This window comes from Mesoplodon bidens (genome assembly GCF_964165515.1).
Source record: "Mesoplodon bidens genome assembly, chromosome: 7".
Lineage (NCBI taxonomy): Eukaryota > Metazoa > Chordata > Mammalia > Artiodactyla > Ziphiidae > Mesoplodon > Mesoplodon bidens.
This window is the reverse complement of record NC_138164.1, coordinates 100,083,824-100,102,399: the sequence shown is the minus strand read 5'-3', so window position 1 is coordinate 100,102,399 and position 18,576 is coordinate 100,083,824. Positions and strand designations below refer to the sequence as shown.

Below are 18,576 nucleotides of genomic sequence, written 5' to 3'. Positions count from 1 at the left end.
GAAGCCCTCGCTCCAGGAGATTTCTTACATCTCATTGGCCAGAACTATGCTACATGCCCATTCCTAAACCAATCTCTAGCAAGGAAAGAGGAATCATCAAAATAAGTATAAACTACAATTGGGCCCCTAGGTCTGAGGAGAGGGCCATCCTCCTCTGAAGTATATGGTTGTCCAATACCTACACAAATCCGGCATTCTGTCAACAAGCAACCAACCACATCTGCCACAACTCCCTCAAATGCTGCACTCACTCTGTACTGACCATATGGCAACCATCTCCTGTTTAGTAGATCAGAATTAAATTATGGAGAGGAAGAGATTAATTCATACCTTAATGCAAACATAATCCTAATGAAGTTCGTTCAATATTTAGTCAGTCATCTGTATTTATAAAAAGTGTAAAAACACCTAAAACAGGCTAATCCATCAACCACCCTGAGAGGCAGCAAATCTCCCATCCACAGTGAAAGATTATAACATATATCAACTTATGCTTCAAATCTACTATATTTCTTTTATTATTTCCAGGAAATAACTCCTCCTACCTTTTCCTTGGTCTTTATTCGTTGCTTTGTTTAAAGAAAATGAAAGCAAGGGCAAATATGGTGATGAGAATTACAGCTAAGCCGGTAGTGCCCTGTCCATATCCATCCTGACCATACCATTGGACAGCACATTCCAAATGTGTCTCTTCGTCCCAAGGGCTTTATCTGGTGGCTGAAGCCAGCAACACCCAAGTGCACAGTGGACATAAGTACTATCGAATTAATGTTCCTCACCACCAACAGCCCTCAACCAGTGACTAATGACCATTGGTATATAAAATACTTGAGCTTCCAGGCCCTGCAAGTGAAGTAGCTCTGAAACTTGAGTTCTACACTAGCTACAGGTGATCACAGGGCTTGATAATAGCCCCTTTATTGGCTGTGTTCCCTTCCCTGTCTCCCTCCCTACTGGTATTTCTTGGGATCACCTTCCAAACAAACTGATTGCACTTGAGTCCCTGTCTCAGTATCTGCTTCTGGGAGAACCCAAAGATAGGAATACAAAAGGAGAGAAAAGTAAATGTTTCCATTTGAAGAAACATTAACACACTGACAAAAAAAAAGTAATTCACAATTTTCAAAGAAGTAATGTATTTTGAAGCAAGTATTATTAGAAGATTTGGGTGTTTACACATGGTCCTAATCTTTGCTATATTTTTAAAAATTAGAATCAAAGTACATCTGGAAACTATTTCCTCATATCAAAGATGATACTTTTGCTCTGGAGATCTAAAAAGTACCATTATGTCATCAGTGTCATAATTCATAAGAATCTAGCTTAAATGAAGACTGGAATAGAAAACCTTTAACTAAAGAAAAAGCACTCTCTGAATATCTTTAAGCCTGAGACAAAAACAGTAGGGTATTGAGTGAGAAATGACAGGAACTTCTAATTACCTCTTACAATAACGCTTCTAATACAATAATGGAACTTTAAACAGTTATGTCAAACTTGAGAGTGTTCCAATTACATCAGAGTTGAAATGACACTTCACTGCCAATAACTTAACTATATCCTTAATCCATTATACCTAACCACAGCCATTGCATATGTTAAAAATAAAGTTGAAGTATTTTATTTAAAATTAACAAAATTTGTGGCTAAATTCGTTTAATTTTTAATTCAGAAACCCAGCTTACATCAACAAAGTTGTTTAAAAAATAGTTTTAGGTACATTCTAAAATTGACATATATTAGATAATCAGATCAAAAGAAACTTAGGTGTTGATCATGACAAATGTGCAACAGATCCCAAAATAAATCTCTGAAGCAATTTGAACCTCACACAAAGGCTCCAATCAACTCAGGGGGCAACTCTATTTCTAGGTTTCTAACTGAAGATGGAAGGGGGAAAAAGGCCCCATGTCCTGTTTGTGCATAATGCTTTGTACAGTGTTTCCAGACACGATTCAGAGACTCAATATCTCTGAAGATATACAGAGTGGGTATTTTTAGTCATATTTGATAGATGCAATAAACAGAGAGGCTGACTGAAAATTCCACAGATAATAAATGTCAAAGGAAGGTGGACTCTGAACTCAGGTCTTCTGATTGTGTTTCCCTGCTTTTCTGCCTAAAAAGGAAATAACAAACATTTACCAAACTAAGCCACCAAGTGCTACATGGGATACACTCAAACAGCTCAAAAATAATGTTCTCCTTGTCCTAAGATATTATATGTTGAGGCTCCAAAGTTTCTATAGATCGTAAGATATAGCATATAATTTTTGACAACTATAAATGACTGCTGAGCCAAAGGATTTTGGTAAGGAATTCAGAACATCAGGCTCAGGCCAGTGCTAATCTACAGGAAGACTGCCAAACATCCACCCAGAACCACACGGGAATCACTGCTTTCCTCCCAAACCCTGCTCCTTCTCTTTGGGTTTCCGTGGTCGGTGCCCAGTGTCAGCCTCTGCCGCCTCCTTCACCCGCACAACCTGCCTGTGACGAGGGCCCAGGACTTCTACCTCTGTCTCTCGTCTGACTCCCCCGCTCAGTCCCTGCCCCACGACCTTAATCCAAGCCACCATCACCCAGCGCCTGGCTTGCCACCGCCACCAGTCTCCTGCTGGTCCCCCCCATCTCCTGGGTGGCTCCCTCCACATCCATTCTCCAAAATGCCAGAGCAAGCGGTCCAAATACAAACTTGATCATGACATCTACTGCTTAAAATCTTTCAATGACTTCCCACTGCCCTGAGGAAAAATAAAACCCTCACGGAGCCTCAAGGTCCTTTAGGACTGGCCCGCTGCCCATTTCTCTAAGTCTTATCTCTTGCCTCTCTCCTCCCAAGGACTGTCTGCCCAAAGTTGTTGAATGCTCTCACTTTCTTCAAGGTCTTCACGCAAGTTTTCTCTCTGCTGGAAAAACTCCCCTGTCCTCCAACCCCCTCACCCGCCCACTTCTCATTCATCAACGCAGTTTGCAGAGTTCACAGGAGTTCCAATCCCAGGGGCTCCTCCACTTCCTAGCCATGTGCCTTCAGACAAACTGCTTGACCTCTCTATTATCTTAGCTTTCTTTCAGTCAGATGGGGATAGGACCTACCTTACTGGAGTGCGTGAGGAGTAAATGAATTCACTGAGGCATTTAGAAGAGTATCTGGTAAATGGTAAGCTTTTTAACAAACATTTTGTCTTATTACTATTATTAACATCATCATCATCTTCCTACTACCTCTTTTCTTCCACACCTTGGATTAAATGTGACTTCTTCCAGAAACCTTTAAACCCCCGAAGAGGTGTTCCCATGGCTGGCTCCTGCTAAACTTTTCGGAGCTGCTTATGCAATGATCTGTGTCCTCTACTAGAACAAAGAAGGTAGCGACCAAAGCTTTCTTGCTCACCACTAACTTCCAGACCCAGTGCGGTACGCCAAGCACATAGTCAGCACATAATGACTCTCTGCTGAATGAATGAATGACACGATTCCACTGTTTAATCACTACAAAAGTCATTCAGATTGCCAACTATAATAGAAATTTCTTCTGGTTAAACCTAAGACCATTTTGCTGCTGTTTCCTCATTTGGAGGACTTTAATTTTTTGTTTAAAGAAAAAGAACATCCTCTCCAGTCTATTGGCCCAATAAGAATCACTTATATTAATTTCACAATAAGGATAATTTTTTTAAAATCCATCTATAAAGAAAGAAAGCAGACTTAAAACATTCTTGTCTATAAATGTAATAAATATAAACTAAGAAATGGGGCCACTAAAAAAAAATCACAAATATTAAATAAGGACATATTGTTCTCTCAATTCTTTATAGTGAAGCTTCCAAAGTCCTCAGCTATTCTTCCTATGGTCTTACCAAAAACAAAGTAAAATTTCCATTGTTTGCATCTACCAAAAACCATTCTTATTGACCCCACTACCCTCACCGCCAATCTCCAATCAGTAAAGACTGGGTGTGCTGGGTGTGGTTCTCACTGCATATCAACACAGAGAAGTTTCAAGTTTTCTCTTTGTTTTTTCTAATCTATTTCAAATGTACAAACACAGAACTAGCCTAAAATAGAATCTCTATTTAACTGTCAAAGTTATAAGTAAATATTTAGTACAAAAATCACTTGAAGTTTTAACACTATTATAAACCAAGCCCTGGTACCAAGAATAGCTATCTGGCTAAAAAGCCTACATGTATAGTCCACTGCCTTCTTCTAAGGCTAGCCCGACCCCAGTCCAGTGTTTCCCAAAATGCATGATCTTAAGAATCAACTTAATTTGTTAAAAATACATTTTCCCATGTTCTTTTCTTAGAGAGTTTGATTGAGTGGGTCTGTAGTGAAGCCCTAGACTCTCTATTTTTTTTTTTTTTTTTTTGTGGTACACGGGCCTCTCACTGTTGTGGCCTCTCCCGTTGCGGAGCACAGGCTCCGGACGCGCAGACTCAGCGGTCATGTGGGATCTTCCCAGACCAGGGCTCGAACCCGTGTCCCCTGCATCGGCAGGCTGACTCTCAACCACTGCGCCACCAGGGAAGCCCTAGACTCTCTATTTTTAACCAGCACATCCAACTGATTCTTAGGTCCCATGGATATTGGCATAAACAGATCTTTCACTTTCAGACAACATTTGAGGAAGTCTCCGACGTATAAGCTCTTGGACAGGTATTGCAAATTGCCTTAAAATCACCCTTATCAGGAGCTTCGGCAGGAAATTTGGCAGGAGCCCGGACTCAGAAAACCTAGATTCACTTTCTTGTGTCATTTACTAGCTGTGTAACCCCTGTTCCAGTCCCTGCAGCTCCCTCTGGTCCTGGAATACTACGTGGAAATAATAACTACAGGGTGGTTATGGCAATCCTTTGAGAATACTTGCAAGAGCAATTTGTAAATTAAGATGTCATCATTACGGTAAAATTTCATTAATTCAGCCTCCTCTAATTCAGAATGTGTGAACATCATTGTCTAACCCGTTGGGTTTTTTTCACATTATCTATAAAGAGATCATCCCCTCCTTTCTCATGACAGGCAATGATAGGTATTGGAACACACAGATAGGCAGCTGCTCCCTGTTCCACAGCAAAATTATGACTGAATGTGCAAGATTAGGGGAGCTTGCTTACTTTATTAGGTCTGTTTATGTGACAAGATGGGAGTTTCAACAATCATTAAAGCAAGCTTGGCAATATTTCTGCTGGAAATGAGCTTGGTGGTGAGCAGTTACTGCCGGCATTACAGTAAAACCAATCTGGAGAATGAGTTTTCTACATACGAGGAAGGTTAAGGGAACTCTAAAACTGGAATTTAAACTTCTAAAGGATACTGCACCCTTTGCTGGCCACCTTGAGAAGCAATCCTGAAAACTATACAGTATTTCCTTGGCAATTTAGTGTCATCAACTTCATCTGTAGTTAGGGCTACAGGCACAGCCAAGACTATAGATAAGAGATAATGGATCAACCCACTTGGCTTGTAGCACTATACACAGTGAAGAAGTCCCCCGGTCTTAACATCCATGTAGGAGTGCACCAAGAGTAGGAAATAATGGTACCCTCGGGGCTACAGAGATGTGTGTCATTTCTTCGAGAGTTCAGGCTCTTGTCCAGAGAAGGCTTTTCGCCCCAGACCAGCTGCGGAAATGTGATGAAGTTCAGTTCTGCCAGCACCCTTCCTGTTACCACTCGTCACCTCTGCCTGTCCTCCTCGCCAGTTTTCCTCTCCTAATTCATCCCTGACAAATCTCTTCTATTCTGCTGTCGGGGCCTGCTGCTCATCACGCCTACCACTGCTTTTAATCAACCGACCACCGATGCAACCCCATTTTCTGCTCTTTGCCACTGACCGACCCTCTTGCCTAAACAATCTCTAACTGGATGAATGAACTTGAGCAAGTCATTGCCTCTTCCAGCTTATTTCCCTAATAGTTCAACTGAAGAGGTCACCAACAGCCCTTCCAGTTTTGTTATTCTATCATTAGTCTCTTCTGCCTCCTAATGATCCTAAGCACTATCAGAGTTCCAAAAGTACATGATGGCTTCCATGTGGGCAGCTGCAACATAAACATTCAGAATCCGAACTCTGAAAAGTAGGTAGAATTTCATGAACAGGAGGAGTAAGGAAGAGTGAACAACAGAAGAAAGAGTGCTCCAGGCAGAGAGAGATCAACATTCAACAACCCCTGAAACTACTGAATGTCTCTGCATAAGCAAAAGGACACAGAAGCAGAAAGAAGTGGTAAGTACAGGCACTTCTGGGACACAAAGACATTCAGGGCAGTCTAGTTCCAGGATCTATACTATGAGAACTTCTTCCTGGGGTTATAGTCTATATTTTGTTTTTAGACTAAATAATTTCATTTTTAGAGGTGGGGAGACCACTAATATTTTTTAGATTTACAACTAATAAGAGAATATAGAAAGAGAAGATAATTCCCCACAAAAAATACACTATCCCTCAAAAACACTGGAATACCTGAATATTTTCATTCATTCAACAACTATGTATTAGCACCTATTTTGTGCAGGCTCTGTCCTAGGCACTTGAGATACATAAGTGAACAAGAGAGACAGATCTTTGTCTTCATGCTGCTTCCATTCTAACAGGGGTAGACAAACAAGAAATGTCATAAATGAGCAAAGTATACAGTATGGGAGATGGTGACAAGTGCTATGACAAAGAGCACAAGTAGAGGAGGAGAACCGGGATCAGAAGGGTGGAAGAGATCAGACTGTAAGTTTAAAGGTAGGAGGGAAGGTTTCAGTGAGAAGATGATATTTGAGCAAAGACTGGAAGGATGGAAGAAGACTCAGCCACATGCATATCTGGGGAAGAGCATTCAGGAAGAGGGAATAACCAAAGGCCAAGGCAGCAATGCCAAGCATGTTCAAGGAAGAAGGGAGTGTGGCTAGGAGGGAGGGCGAGACATGGGCAGAGAGGAGATCAGAGGTAAAAGAAGGCAGGAGTCAGGTGGTCAAAAGCCTTGTCAACCACAGGAAGAATCTGGGGTTTTTCATCTAAACAGGATGAGATGGGAGACTGGAATTGACATACATACACTATTGATACTATGTATAAAATAGACAACTAATGAGAACATACTATATAGCACAGGGAACTCTACTTAATGCACTATGGTGACCTAAATGGGAAGGAAATCCAAAGAAGAGGGATATATGTATATGTATAGCTGATTCATTTTGCTGTACAGTAGAAACTTACACAACATTGTAAAGCAACCATACTCCAATAAAAATTAATTTTAAAAAAATAAATAAGTAAACAGGATGAGAAGACATTGGAGAGATCTGAGCAAAGGATCACATGATCTGACTAGAGCTTTTCAAGGATCACTGGCTGCTCTGTAAGAACTGATTATAGGGGAGCCAAGGTGGAATCAGAATGACAGGAGGCTGTTCTAATAATCAAGGCAAGAGATTTTGGTGGCTTACACCAGAGTGGTAGAAGGAACCGGATACTGGATATTTTGAAGTTAAAGTCAGTAAGATTTCCTAATAGACTGTATGTGGGTGAGAGAAGAAGAGCTGAAAATGACCCAAGGTTTTTACAGTGTAGTTGAAAAGGTGCACAGAACCAGATTTTTCTAAGTCCATCGTATCTCAGGTTCACTAATGGGGACCATATTTCAAGGAACCACTTAGTAAATCTTTTCACAAAGCAAGCAATTCTCCTGGAGTACTGTGAATCACCTCCTAATCAATCTATTCACAACTTCAGATTTCCAATGGTTTATCTGCTGAGTGAACTACATTATTTCTTGGTTTCAACAATCCCTTTTCATCAAATAAGAGCAATGTATACAAATAAAGATGTCTTAAATATATGTTACTTGGCATCCATAAAAACACACAAGATGTTACATGAGAACCTCATTTACATCTCATTTCACTGTCCTAATAACCCTGAAAAGTAACAGCCCCATTTACTAGATGAAGAAAGTTATGCTCAGAGGTTAGCAATCTTTGTCCAAGGTCGAACTTCTTAGCAAGTAGCAAAGCTCAGACCTGCTGCACTGACCCTAAAGCCAATCTTCCCGTTAGCGCTACTGTTCCCCAATGTCATACTCCTGAGAGGCAGTAATTGTAAAAATCTTTAGTTTTCTAGTCTTTCCTCCCTTCCCCCAAAGACTAGATCATTTAAGTAGAAATAACTTCACTTAACAGTGGTAAGGATAACTTTTCAGAAACTGGATAGTCTCCCTGGAACTGCCAGTTAGAGACCAGGCAAACACGTTTTTTCACCAGACAAAATGAATACGAAAACAAAGCATTCGGATGTGTGGCAGGCTTCTCAACTATCACACCATGGTTCTATGGAGTGACCTTGAGAAAGCAATAACCCAGTTTCAGGGTTCATTCAACGTTATCATCCAGTCTCTGGTCAAGAGTAGAACTTCCCATACCACACTGATTAGATTTTCCCACAGGGAGAAATAGTCTTTGAAAGATGATAACCAGAAAGTGCACAAAAATGGCCTCCCTTACTATAAAGTATGAATTTGCATTTTTTAAAGGCAATTTTAACTGAGATTATCTTAATAATCTGCTCGTCTCTATCTCTGTGACAATGCAACAGCTTCAGAAAGATCATAGAAGCAGAAACTTCTGTTTAAAGTTGCAACTCAGGGCTTCCCTGGTGGTGCAGTGGTTAAGAATCCGCCTGCTAATGCAGGCGACACAGGTTCGAGCCCTGGTCCAGGAAGATCCCACGTGCCGCGGAGCAACTAAGCCTGTGCACCACAACTACTGAGCCTGTGCTCTAGAGCCCACGAGCCACAGCTACTGAACCCGAGTGCCACAACTACTGAAGCCTGAGCACCCAGAGCCCGAGCTCCACCAGAGAAGCCACCAAAATGAGAAGCCCACACACCACAATGAAGAGTAGAACCCTCTCTCCACAACTAGAGAAAGCCCACTCGCAGCAACGAAAACCCAATGCAGCCAAAAATAAATAAATAAATAAATTTACTTAAAAAAATAAAGTTGCAACTCAGCATTACCCTTCTGCTTAAAATCCCCACAATTGTCTTCCATGTTCTTAAACAGCCCTGCTCACCGCCCCTGAGTCCCTCTCCAATCCCATCTTACATCATGCCTACTCTTTCTTGGCTCCAAGCGCTCAGGCCTTATTTTAAGGGGACCCTATTTCCCACCTCAGGAGCCTAGCACCTGCTGGTCCCTCTGCTCTGTCTGCTACTCTTCACTTCCCTTCAGATCTCAGCTCAGTCATCACTCTGACCTTCTTTCACAAGCTCCCATAGAACCAAGTGTCTGCTTTCCACCACTTAACAGGGCAGTTTGTTCCTGATTCCTGTTTGCCATCCCACTGGTCTGTTACACGGTCCATGGCCAGCCTCAGGAGGATGTGGACGGTGGGTGGACAAATGAACAGTGTTGGATCACACTCTCCACCAAGATGGTGAAGGCTTCACCCTCCCTGCCTCCTAGCCTTAATCGTAATCTATCCCAGAAGGCAGAGATATAAATTGCTATATTTTAATATTTTTATGTTCAGGAAAGATGAGCAGGAGAGGAATGGAATAAAGGATCTGTGCTACAGGGCTTCCCTGGTGGCACAGTGGTTGAGAGTCCGCCTGACAATGCAGGCGACACGGGTTCGTGCCCCGGTCCGGGAAGATCCCACATGCCACGGAGTGGCTAGGCCCGTGAGCTATGGCCGCTGAGCCTGCACATCCGGAGCCTATGCTCCACAACGGGAGAGGCCACAACAGTGAGAGGCCCGCGTACCGCAAAAAAAAAAAAAAAAAAAGGATCTGTGCTACAGACTGAATTCATATGCTAGAAACAAAATGTATATGTTGAAATCCTAACCCCCTCAATATAATGGTATTAGGAGGTGGGGTCTTTGCTAGGTGACTGGGTCATGAGGGTGGAGCCCCTAACAAATGGCATCAGTGCCCTTATAAGACACCCCAGAGAGCTCCCTGACCCCTTCTGTCACGTGAAGACAGAACAAGAAGACAGCTATCTATAAACTAGGAAGCAATTCCTCATCAGACACCAAATCTGCCAGCACCTTGATCTGACTTCCCAGCCTCCAGAACTGTGAGAAATGTTTGTTGTTTAAGCCACTTAGCCTATAGTATTTTTGTTATAGCAACCCAAACGAACTACAACACACTATTAAATAAAATTTCTTTTAACTTATCCTTATCTACAAATGGCTTTAAAGGCAATGGAATTGATCTATTCAAACCCACTTACCAATGTATTCTGCTCACTAACCAAATCTTTCAATAATTTTTTTCTGAAACTGAAAGAAATCATCCTCAACCAACAAAAACAAACAGAAAATTAGTTTTGAAGCTCAATACTCTCACTTGAGTGAGAGTAGCAAAGGTAATCTCAGTTTGCTGAAGATGCAGTCAGCCAGCTATTAACCTTTTCTTACTAAGCCTTATCTTGTCAATTAGCTCAAGTGATTAGTCTATAATGCTACAAAGGCTAATAATATTACTAATAAGTTATTAAGCATTTATGTACTAGGTGCTGCACCACCTGTTTTACACAGAATGTAAATGGCGCCTATGAAACAGGTGCCAGTGTTCTCCCCATTTTGTAGATGAGGAAAGTGAGGCTCACAGATGTTTACTACCTTACTCAATGTTACACTCTAGTTTAAAGTAGAGGAGCTAGAATCCAAGTCTAGATTTGAGTCTCCGAGGTCTCAGGTTTGACACTTAAATAGGAAACTTATTATTGCACAGAAACGAAGAGGAAGAACAGAAAAGAAAAAAAAAGGAAGCAGGAGACGATGGAGGCTGGTGTGAGGTTGGAGGAAACAGCTCAGAGTACAGAGGCTGAATTTCTAATTCCAGGAAACCATCCTCTTTGGTTTTTCCTCCAAATAAGACCAGGGCATGCTTTTAGGGCCAATCCTCCAGTTGCATCTGTTTCCTCTTACACAGCTCTAGCCCTAGTGCTTTAAGGTTGCCGCTGCTAACTCCAATCTGGAGACTGTTCCATTTAGGCCTATGGACTCCCTTTTCAGAGATGAAGTGAAGAATTAATAAATATCTTCAAGAACTTTTATGACTAAGTTCATCTGTTTCTCTGCCCTCCACCACCTGCCCTGCTTTAAAAAAAAACAAACAACCAAACGAAAAAAACAGCTTTTTAAAAAAAACACTGTGATCAACATCAAAAACAAACTCACCAGCAAGAACAGGTCTACCAGGATGTCAACAGGGAACATATTACACTAACCAAGCTGGACCTCTGGAGAATCACTAAATCCATTTGAGAATGCCAGACTGATAAACAGAAAAAGCATTCAAGGTCAGGTCCAGCCATATTGATGACAGTCAAACCCTTCACTTTGTTAAGCACCTTGAGTGCCTTTCCAATGTGTTCCCATGCAACAAGGTTCATGGTTACAAATCTGAAGAAAACCCCAAGCTACTTGATTCTAAAATGTGCTACTTATCCTGAAATGGTTCCAGAATAACCAAGCATGTCCAGATTTGAAAGTGTGCCTTAAATCAAAAAGCAATAAAGTTCCTAAGGTATAAAGGAATCCACCCCAAGTATCCATGTAGTCTGTAAGCCAATCCCCACCACACACAGCATGTAGATGTTGCATAACGGACAACTTGGCTTTGCATCCTGATCCTGTAACTCACCAGCTATGAAACCACAGACGGAGTCATTTACCTAAGCCCCTGTTTCCTCCTCTGTACACTGGGGATTTTGGAGCACAACTCAAAGAGAAATTAATGATAATCTATGTGAACTACCTGGAACACTTCAAGCATTCAATAAGTGATAGTAATATTTCTTCTGGGCTTGCCAAGTTAAATAACATTTCATACATACATATGTACATACATAATCATGTGGTACCTCAAAACCTAGTTAAAAGAAAGGGACCCACTGTCAGTGGGCCCTGGTCACTCAAGTAGTCTTCAACAGAGGTAACTAGACCAATCCTGCATCGCTGTCCAATGTAAAAACAGAAATTACGCACCACACCTGATTTTGAGAATCTGATTCTTGGAGCTTGGCTAAGCAGAGCCAGCTTTGACGAATGGCTTTTCCACAGAAGAATTCCACCACCCCAAACCCTTTTAAAGTTCTCATTGTCTACTGAATTAGGAAAACCTTGCAATACTACAGAGCCAAATGAGTTCCATCAGCTTTGGAAAATCTCAGGGATCTGCTAATGAAGATGTGCAGAGGGCAAAATGCAGAGGAGAAGACCCTTTGCAAAATCTAACTCAGTCCACAGAATGGAATATTTTTGTTGTTGTTGTTGTTGTTGTTAAACTTCATACTTTATTTGGATTTCATTAGTTTTCCTTTTTTCTTTTTTTAATTAATTTTTATTGGAGTATAGTTTGCTTTATAATGTGTTAGTTTCTGTTGTATAGAAAAGTGAATCAGCTATACATATACATATATTCCCTCTTTTTTGGATTTCCTTCCCCACAGAATGGAATATTAATCAGCAATTAAAAAAAAAAAAAGGGCTTCCCTGGTGGCACAGTGGTTGAGAGTCCGCCTGCCAATGCAGGGGACACGGGTTTGTACCCCGGTCCGGGAAGATCCCACATGCCGCGGAGCGGCTGGGCCCGTGAGCCATGGCCGCTGGGCCTGCGAGACCGGAGCCTGTGCTCTGCAACGGGAGAGGCCACGACAGTGAGAGGCTCGCGTACCCCCCAAAAAAAAAAAAAAAAAATGAAGCCACTGAAACATGCCACAACATGAAGGAACCTTGAAAACACTGTGCTGAATCAAAGAAGCCAGCCACCAAAAACTTCACATTATCTCATTCCATTTACATGAAATATCCAGAATAGGGAACTGTATATAGACAGAAAGACTAGGGCTCGAGAGGGTGGGAATGAGGGAGTGACAGCTAATAGGTACAGGGTTTCTTTTAAGGAGGATGAAAATGTTCTAAAATTAGGTTATAATGATGGTTGCGCAACCCTGTGAATATAATAAAAACCTTGACTTGTGCACTTTAAAATGGGTAAGCTGTATGGTATATGAGTTATATCTCAATAAAGCTATTTTTAAAATCTAACTCATTAACTGATTAGTGGATCCTTCATTCTTTGCTGCCTGGAGCTATATCCTCTCCTTTAGAAACTAAGAGCTCAGAGTTGCACCTATCACCTCCACTTTATTTATTTATTTATTTTTTTAAAGATTATTTATTTATCTGGCTGCGTTGGGTCTTCGTTGCTGTGCGCAGGCTTTCTCTAGTTGTGGCGAGCGGGGGCTACTCTTCGTGGCAGTGCACGGGCTTCTCATTGTGGTGGCTTCTCTTTGTTGCAGAGCACGGGCTCTAAGCGTGCTGGCTTCAGTAGTTGCAGCACGTGGGCTCAGTAGTTGTGGCTCACGGGCTCTAGAGCACAGGCTCAGCAGTTGTGGCATACGGGCTTAGTTGCTCCGTGGCATGTGGGATCTTCCTGGACCAGGGCTTGAACCCGTGTCCCCTGCATTGGCAGGCGGATTCTTAACCACTACGCCACCAAGGAAGTCCCCACTTTATTTCTACATCAATCATTTTAGATGAACTCCAATGATGGAAACTTGCTCAAATAAATGCAAAATGTGTCTACGCTCAAACCAAATTCTACAGATTACATTCTCTGTTGCTCCACAGCAAGGACTATTCTCTTCTTAGCACAAACTGACCACCTTTGTTAGCAATCTTCTTTTCATTACTTGCTACAGTGACCTTCAAACAACTTGAAGCTCCACTTTCACAGGATCTCTTTGCTCTTGGAAGAGATACAGAAAGTATCACATGACAATGGCAGGTAAGAGAGCCTTACCTCCTAAATTGGCTAAACCCACCTGCTAGGGACCTAGTGAAATCAGCGTAATTCACTTAAGTGGGGCTGTTACTGGAGAGAACTAGGGAAGGAATGACCCAGCTCTTGATTAGAAGATGAAGGAGATAAATTAGAGGATGGGCCATGTAATGGATGGTCTTAAAAACCTACTAGACTAAGCAGTCTGTGGTCTGGAATATTTTTACAGATTGCAAAGCACAACTGTATTTCGGGGATTTTCCAAGGTTTTTGTGGGTTTTTTTAAAATGTCTAGAAGACCTTATATCTGATCAATATGCCAGTTACTGTGGGAAAAGACAAAAAATGAGGACCCACAGTCCCTGCCTCACAGATTCTAAAATCTGAGGGGGAGAAATTAAACATACTCACACACAGAGACTTAAGAATAACAAGTATAAAAATATACTACCAACTCAACACACATTATTATGTAATACTTAAAATAATTGGTGATGGAGAGGAAGATGTTAAATAAACATCAGTATTCGAAACTAGGCAATGCCTCCCTAATGACCCCAAGGTGCCCTAAAACCGAGTTCCCTTATTGAGTTTATGATTAATCTCTCTACCCAAAACTTTATTCCTTCTCTGGTCCCCTCTGACCTCAATCCTGTGCTAACTGAACACTAATCAACCAGTCAGATGACTGAAACTGCCACTGTCCATATAACATCATTAATGTACTAAAACTGCTGTTGTCAATGACATCATTAACGTATAAACTCAGGTTGTTTCTCCACTACAAGATGAGCTCACAGACCCCTGAGCCATGGACCACCTGGCCTGGGAATCATAAACCAGAGACACCCTCACTCCCAAAACTATGATTAGGAAATGCCACAGAAATGTCCCTAGATGATGATTAACCCCAGCCTCTCTGTTCTTTCCCGTAAAAAACAAAAACAAAAAACAAAAAAAAAACAGAACCTTAAACTCAAAGACCAAGTTGAAGTGGATCTGAGGCTTGTCTCCCACTCCCTTGCTTGGTGCCCTGCAAATAAACCCTTACTTTGCTGCAAACACTTACTGTCAAGAGTTCGGCTTTCAGCACCACAGGCACAAGAGCCCTTGCCTGGTTACACTAATAACTGGTTGAACAAATTACCTATTTTTAATCACAATTTAACCCTAATTATTCAAGTGTCATCTCTGCTGGTTTGTTTTTCAAATTATTTCAGTTTTTCAAAGATTCCCTGAATTTGGAGAGATAAAGGAAGACGTATTTTCTTTTAAGATCCAGGCCCCCACATGTAATGTTAAAAATAACAACTTCATTATTTCTTCTACTTAAGTACTTAAAAAAGACAGTTTTCCCAACAAGTGAATTGGACAACATTTCACTTTATGATACTATGATCCTCTCTGTTATATCCCAGTGTTCTAGTTCAAATTTCATTTCCAAATCTTTTAAACATTGCCCTTAATTTATGAAACATCCTTCCTCTGGGGCCAAATCTTTTCAATATAAATAATACTTATGAAATGACAATGTCATATCACTTGACTTTTTACTATGGATTCATATACAAATGACTTGGTCTCTTTGAGTTATTAGCCACTATGGTCAATTTTAGATCGTTAAAAAAAAAAGTTATTACCATAAGTCTTTGCTTACAAATTACAAAACTTATTCATCTTGATATATGATCTCCTAAGGCACTAGAGTCTTGTTCAAAAGTCAACATGCGGACTTCCCTGGTGGCGCAGTGGTTAAGAATCCACCTGCCAATGCAGAAGACATGGGTTCAAGCCCTGGTCCAGGAAGATCCCACATGCGTCGGAGCAGCTAAGCCCACGTGCCACAACTACTGAAGCCCGCACACCTGGAGCCCCTGCTCCCCAACAAGAGAGGCCCCAGCAATGAGAAGACTGTGCACCGCAACGAAGAGTAGCCCTGCTCACCACAACTAGAGAAAGCCTGCGCACAGCAATGAAGACCCAACACAGCCTAAATAAATAAATAAATAAAACCTTCATTAAAAAAAAAGTCAAAAAGCAAGTTTTCCAAACTGACAACCAAGAATTTGGGCTTATCAACCGTGAAATTACAATCTTGATTATAATCAAGCTGAGCACACTTCACTTGCTTTTTCAACGATCAAAAAACAATTAAGTGACTTTTTAAAATAAGTATTATGTTAATAGCTGCTTCACATATTCATTCTTACTTGAGATGTTTTCTCCTTTTGTTGCTGTTCCAAAATGTTAATTTATTATGTTTTTCCTACTAAGTTGTTGAAATGTTTTTGAGTGAATAAAGTTAAGAATATGGAGTAACATTACTTGTGTACCTTATTTGAGCCTAGTCTGAAAGCAACCCCTAACCACCCCAAAATTCAATAAAATGCTTTGTGAAGTGAACATTCAATTATAAAACAGCAGAATGAATAATCACATTGGAGAACGGCATATCACTCGGTTTAAAAAAAAAAAAACTAAAAGAAACAAAAAAATAAGGAAAGAAAATCAACAAAAAAGGCAGAAAAAGAAAAACAGTAAACGCAAAACTTTCCTCAGATGTTTCCCAACTTCTCCAATCTGACCTTTCTCCTCCATCTTCAAAATCCCCCGACTAGATGGAACAAGACCTGTTTGTTTAGCTCATTCTTTCTGGGAATACTTTTTCCTGCAAATGTCCTTCTGCAGAAAGCATTTCCGATTTCTACATGAAGAGTACTGTTTTGCAGAAGCAATAATTCTTGCTACTCATTAGGACTCCAGAACAGTTTACCAATTTTTTTTTGTAAATTACCTGAACTAGGCCGAATCCAAGGTTCCAAAGAGCAGAAAGTCTTCTGAAATTCTATGTCCTCTTCCTCCACCCTCGCCCCCCAAAAGGCAACAGAATGCTTTTCATCCTGAGCACAGGGCCAGTATTCAAGCCAAAGACTTTGTTTTAAAAACACTCATAAGGGGTGAGCCAAGGTGCGTAGAGTGCGACTAAGGAAGCAAGCAGCAAGGCGACTAACTCCGTGAACCCAGAAAGGCTTAAAGGACACAAGACCCAGGGAGTTCAGGCCAGATTTCTCCTGCGCCCACCAAGAGGCACTTTAGATTCGCTGACTTAAGCCAGCAATGTATTTAGTATTTAAAAACTCTACAAGTCTAAGCAAGCCAGAAAATGGCTTAAGGGACAGGCGGGTATGCGGGACGCAGGAGTCTCAGAATGGAGGAGAGGGGAGCTGGGGACGGGAAGGCCAAGCGCTGGGCCCAGAAGTGGCCAGAGCGTTCCAGGCCCGGTCGGGAGCCGCGCGAGCCGCAGCAGGAGCGCGGGGGCCGGCGGCCCTGGATTCGACTCACCTGCCCATTCACCGAGCCCCGGTCCGACCCCCGCCTCGTGACCCAAACCCCAGACCCGAAGGGCCGTGAAGAGCGAGCACGAGATGCGCAGGGCCAAGTAGGCCACGGTGCCCGCGCCCACCCAGTACAGGAAGCCGGCGGCAGGCAGAGTGCTCTCCATGGCTTTCGACCAGGCCTCACTACCTTCGTGAATGGAAAAAACAAACGAATGAATGCAGGAAGATGCGCTGGCCGTGAAGATGAGAACTACCGTAATAGGTGCTGCTCCTACATAGCTTTAGGCCTAAACCCCGCCCATGGCAGCACATCCGTGCCACCATTGGTGATCTATCTTTCTCTCTGCATGTAGTGCGTCGGTCATTGGCTGACCCTAGTTTCACTGCCCCGCCCACGACCCCCCTTGCTCTCACCGAGCCGCGTTTCCGTTCTAAGGCGGTGGATCGCTCACCTGCCAATCAAACTTCAGTCCCGCCCAACGTGTCCCCACGCCCCCAGGATTCAGCCAGAGGGTTGCAAGTCTCACCGCCGCCAAATCGTCCAGGTCTCTCATTGGCTGGAGAAGGCCTCGCGATTACCGAAGGTTGTGCTCCGATTGGCCAATCAGACCCAGTCTGGTTTGAGCTTGGGTTTGAGGAGGGAATGGGGTCAGAGACACCGGTAGTGAATGGGAAGATTGTGGTAAGAAGTGGACGTGGAGCCATGGTTTTATTTTCACATCTTTGTTAAATATGCTGTCGTTGTTCCCGTAAGCTTTTCCGAATAAAGGTTTGCATCTCCTGTTTCTGTGCCGTCCCCACGACACACTTTCGCTCCGGTTACACAGCCTTATGGAGGGCCTTCTAAATGCCAGGCGTCCCTCCTGCGCGGAGCATTAAATAACATTATTCCCAATGTCTTGGAGTTCAAGGCAAATAACTTCATGGCGTCAAATGACTATAATACCCAATGGCGTAAGAGCTATAAAATGAAAGATACATTATGGGAATACAGCTTGATGAACAGTTAGATGCGGGAAGGGCTCCATGTTTTAACTGGACTTAAAGGACTATAGAGATTTTTCTTTTACTTTCCTTTTGTATTTTCTTTTGGTGGGGGGCGCGGGGGAGTGGTGAGACGGTACAAAAGTGCACAGTCCAAGTACAGATATGAAAACCACCTCAGCAAAGTTCCAGAGGAGTAGGACCACAAGGTAAATTTAAGAAATTGTGTAATGCGATACAGTGCTTCACACGTATTCCCTCATCCTCCCATCAAGAGTTTTTGTTTCTTTTTCTGACAGGGATTTGGGAATCATATAAGATACCTAATATTTTTTCTTAGCCAGTAGGGGCTGCTGATTCAAGACTTGAGAGTTTTCTTAAAAGGCAGAGACTTAAGGGTAATAATTCTAAGGGTCAACATTTCAACACATCTTGAAGCTAAAGTCATAATTTTATAAT

At 42.0% G+C, this 18,576-nt stretch overlaps 1 protein-coding gene across 1 annotated transcript in view; it reads right to left on the bottom strand.

The window, feature by feature from the left end:
* HSD17B12 (hydroxysteroid 17-beta dehydrogenase 12) overlaps positions 1-17,412 on the bottom strand; it is a 168,169-nt gene extending 150,757 nt beyond the window's left edge. The window contains exon 1 of the mRNA XM_081240077.1: positions 17,138-17,412. Coding sequence (XP_081096203.1) covers positions 17,138-17,297 — 160 coding nt within the window. The 5' untranslated portion in view covers positions 17,298-17,412. The remainder of the gene's footprint in view (positions 1-17,137) is intronic.
* Positions 17,413-18,576: the final 1,164 nt, after the last annotated feature.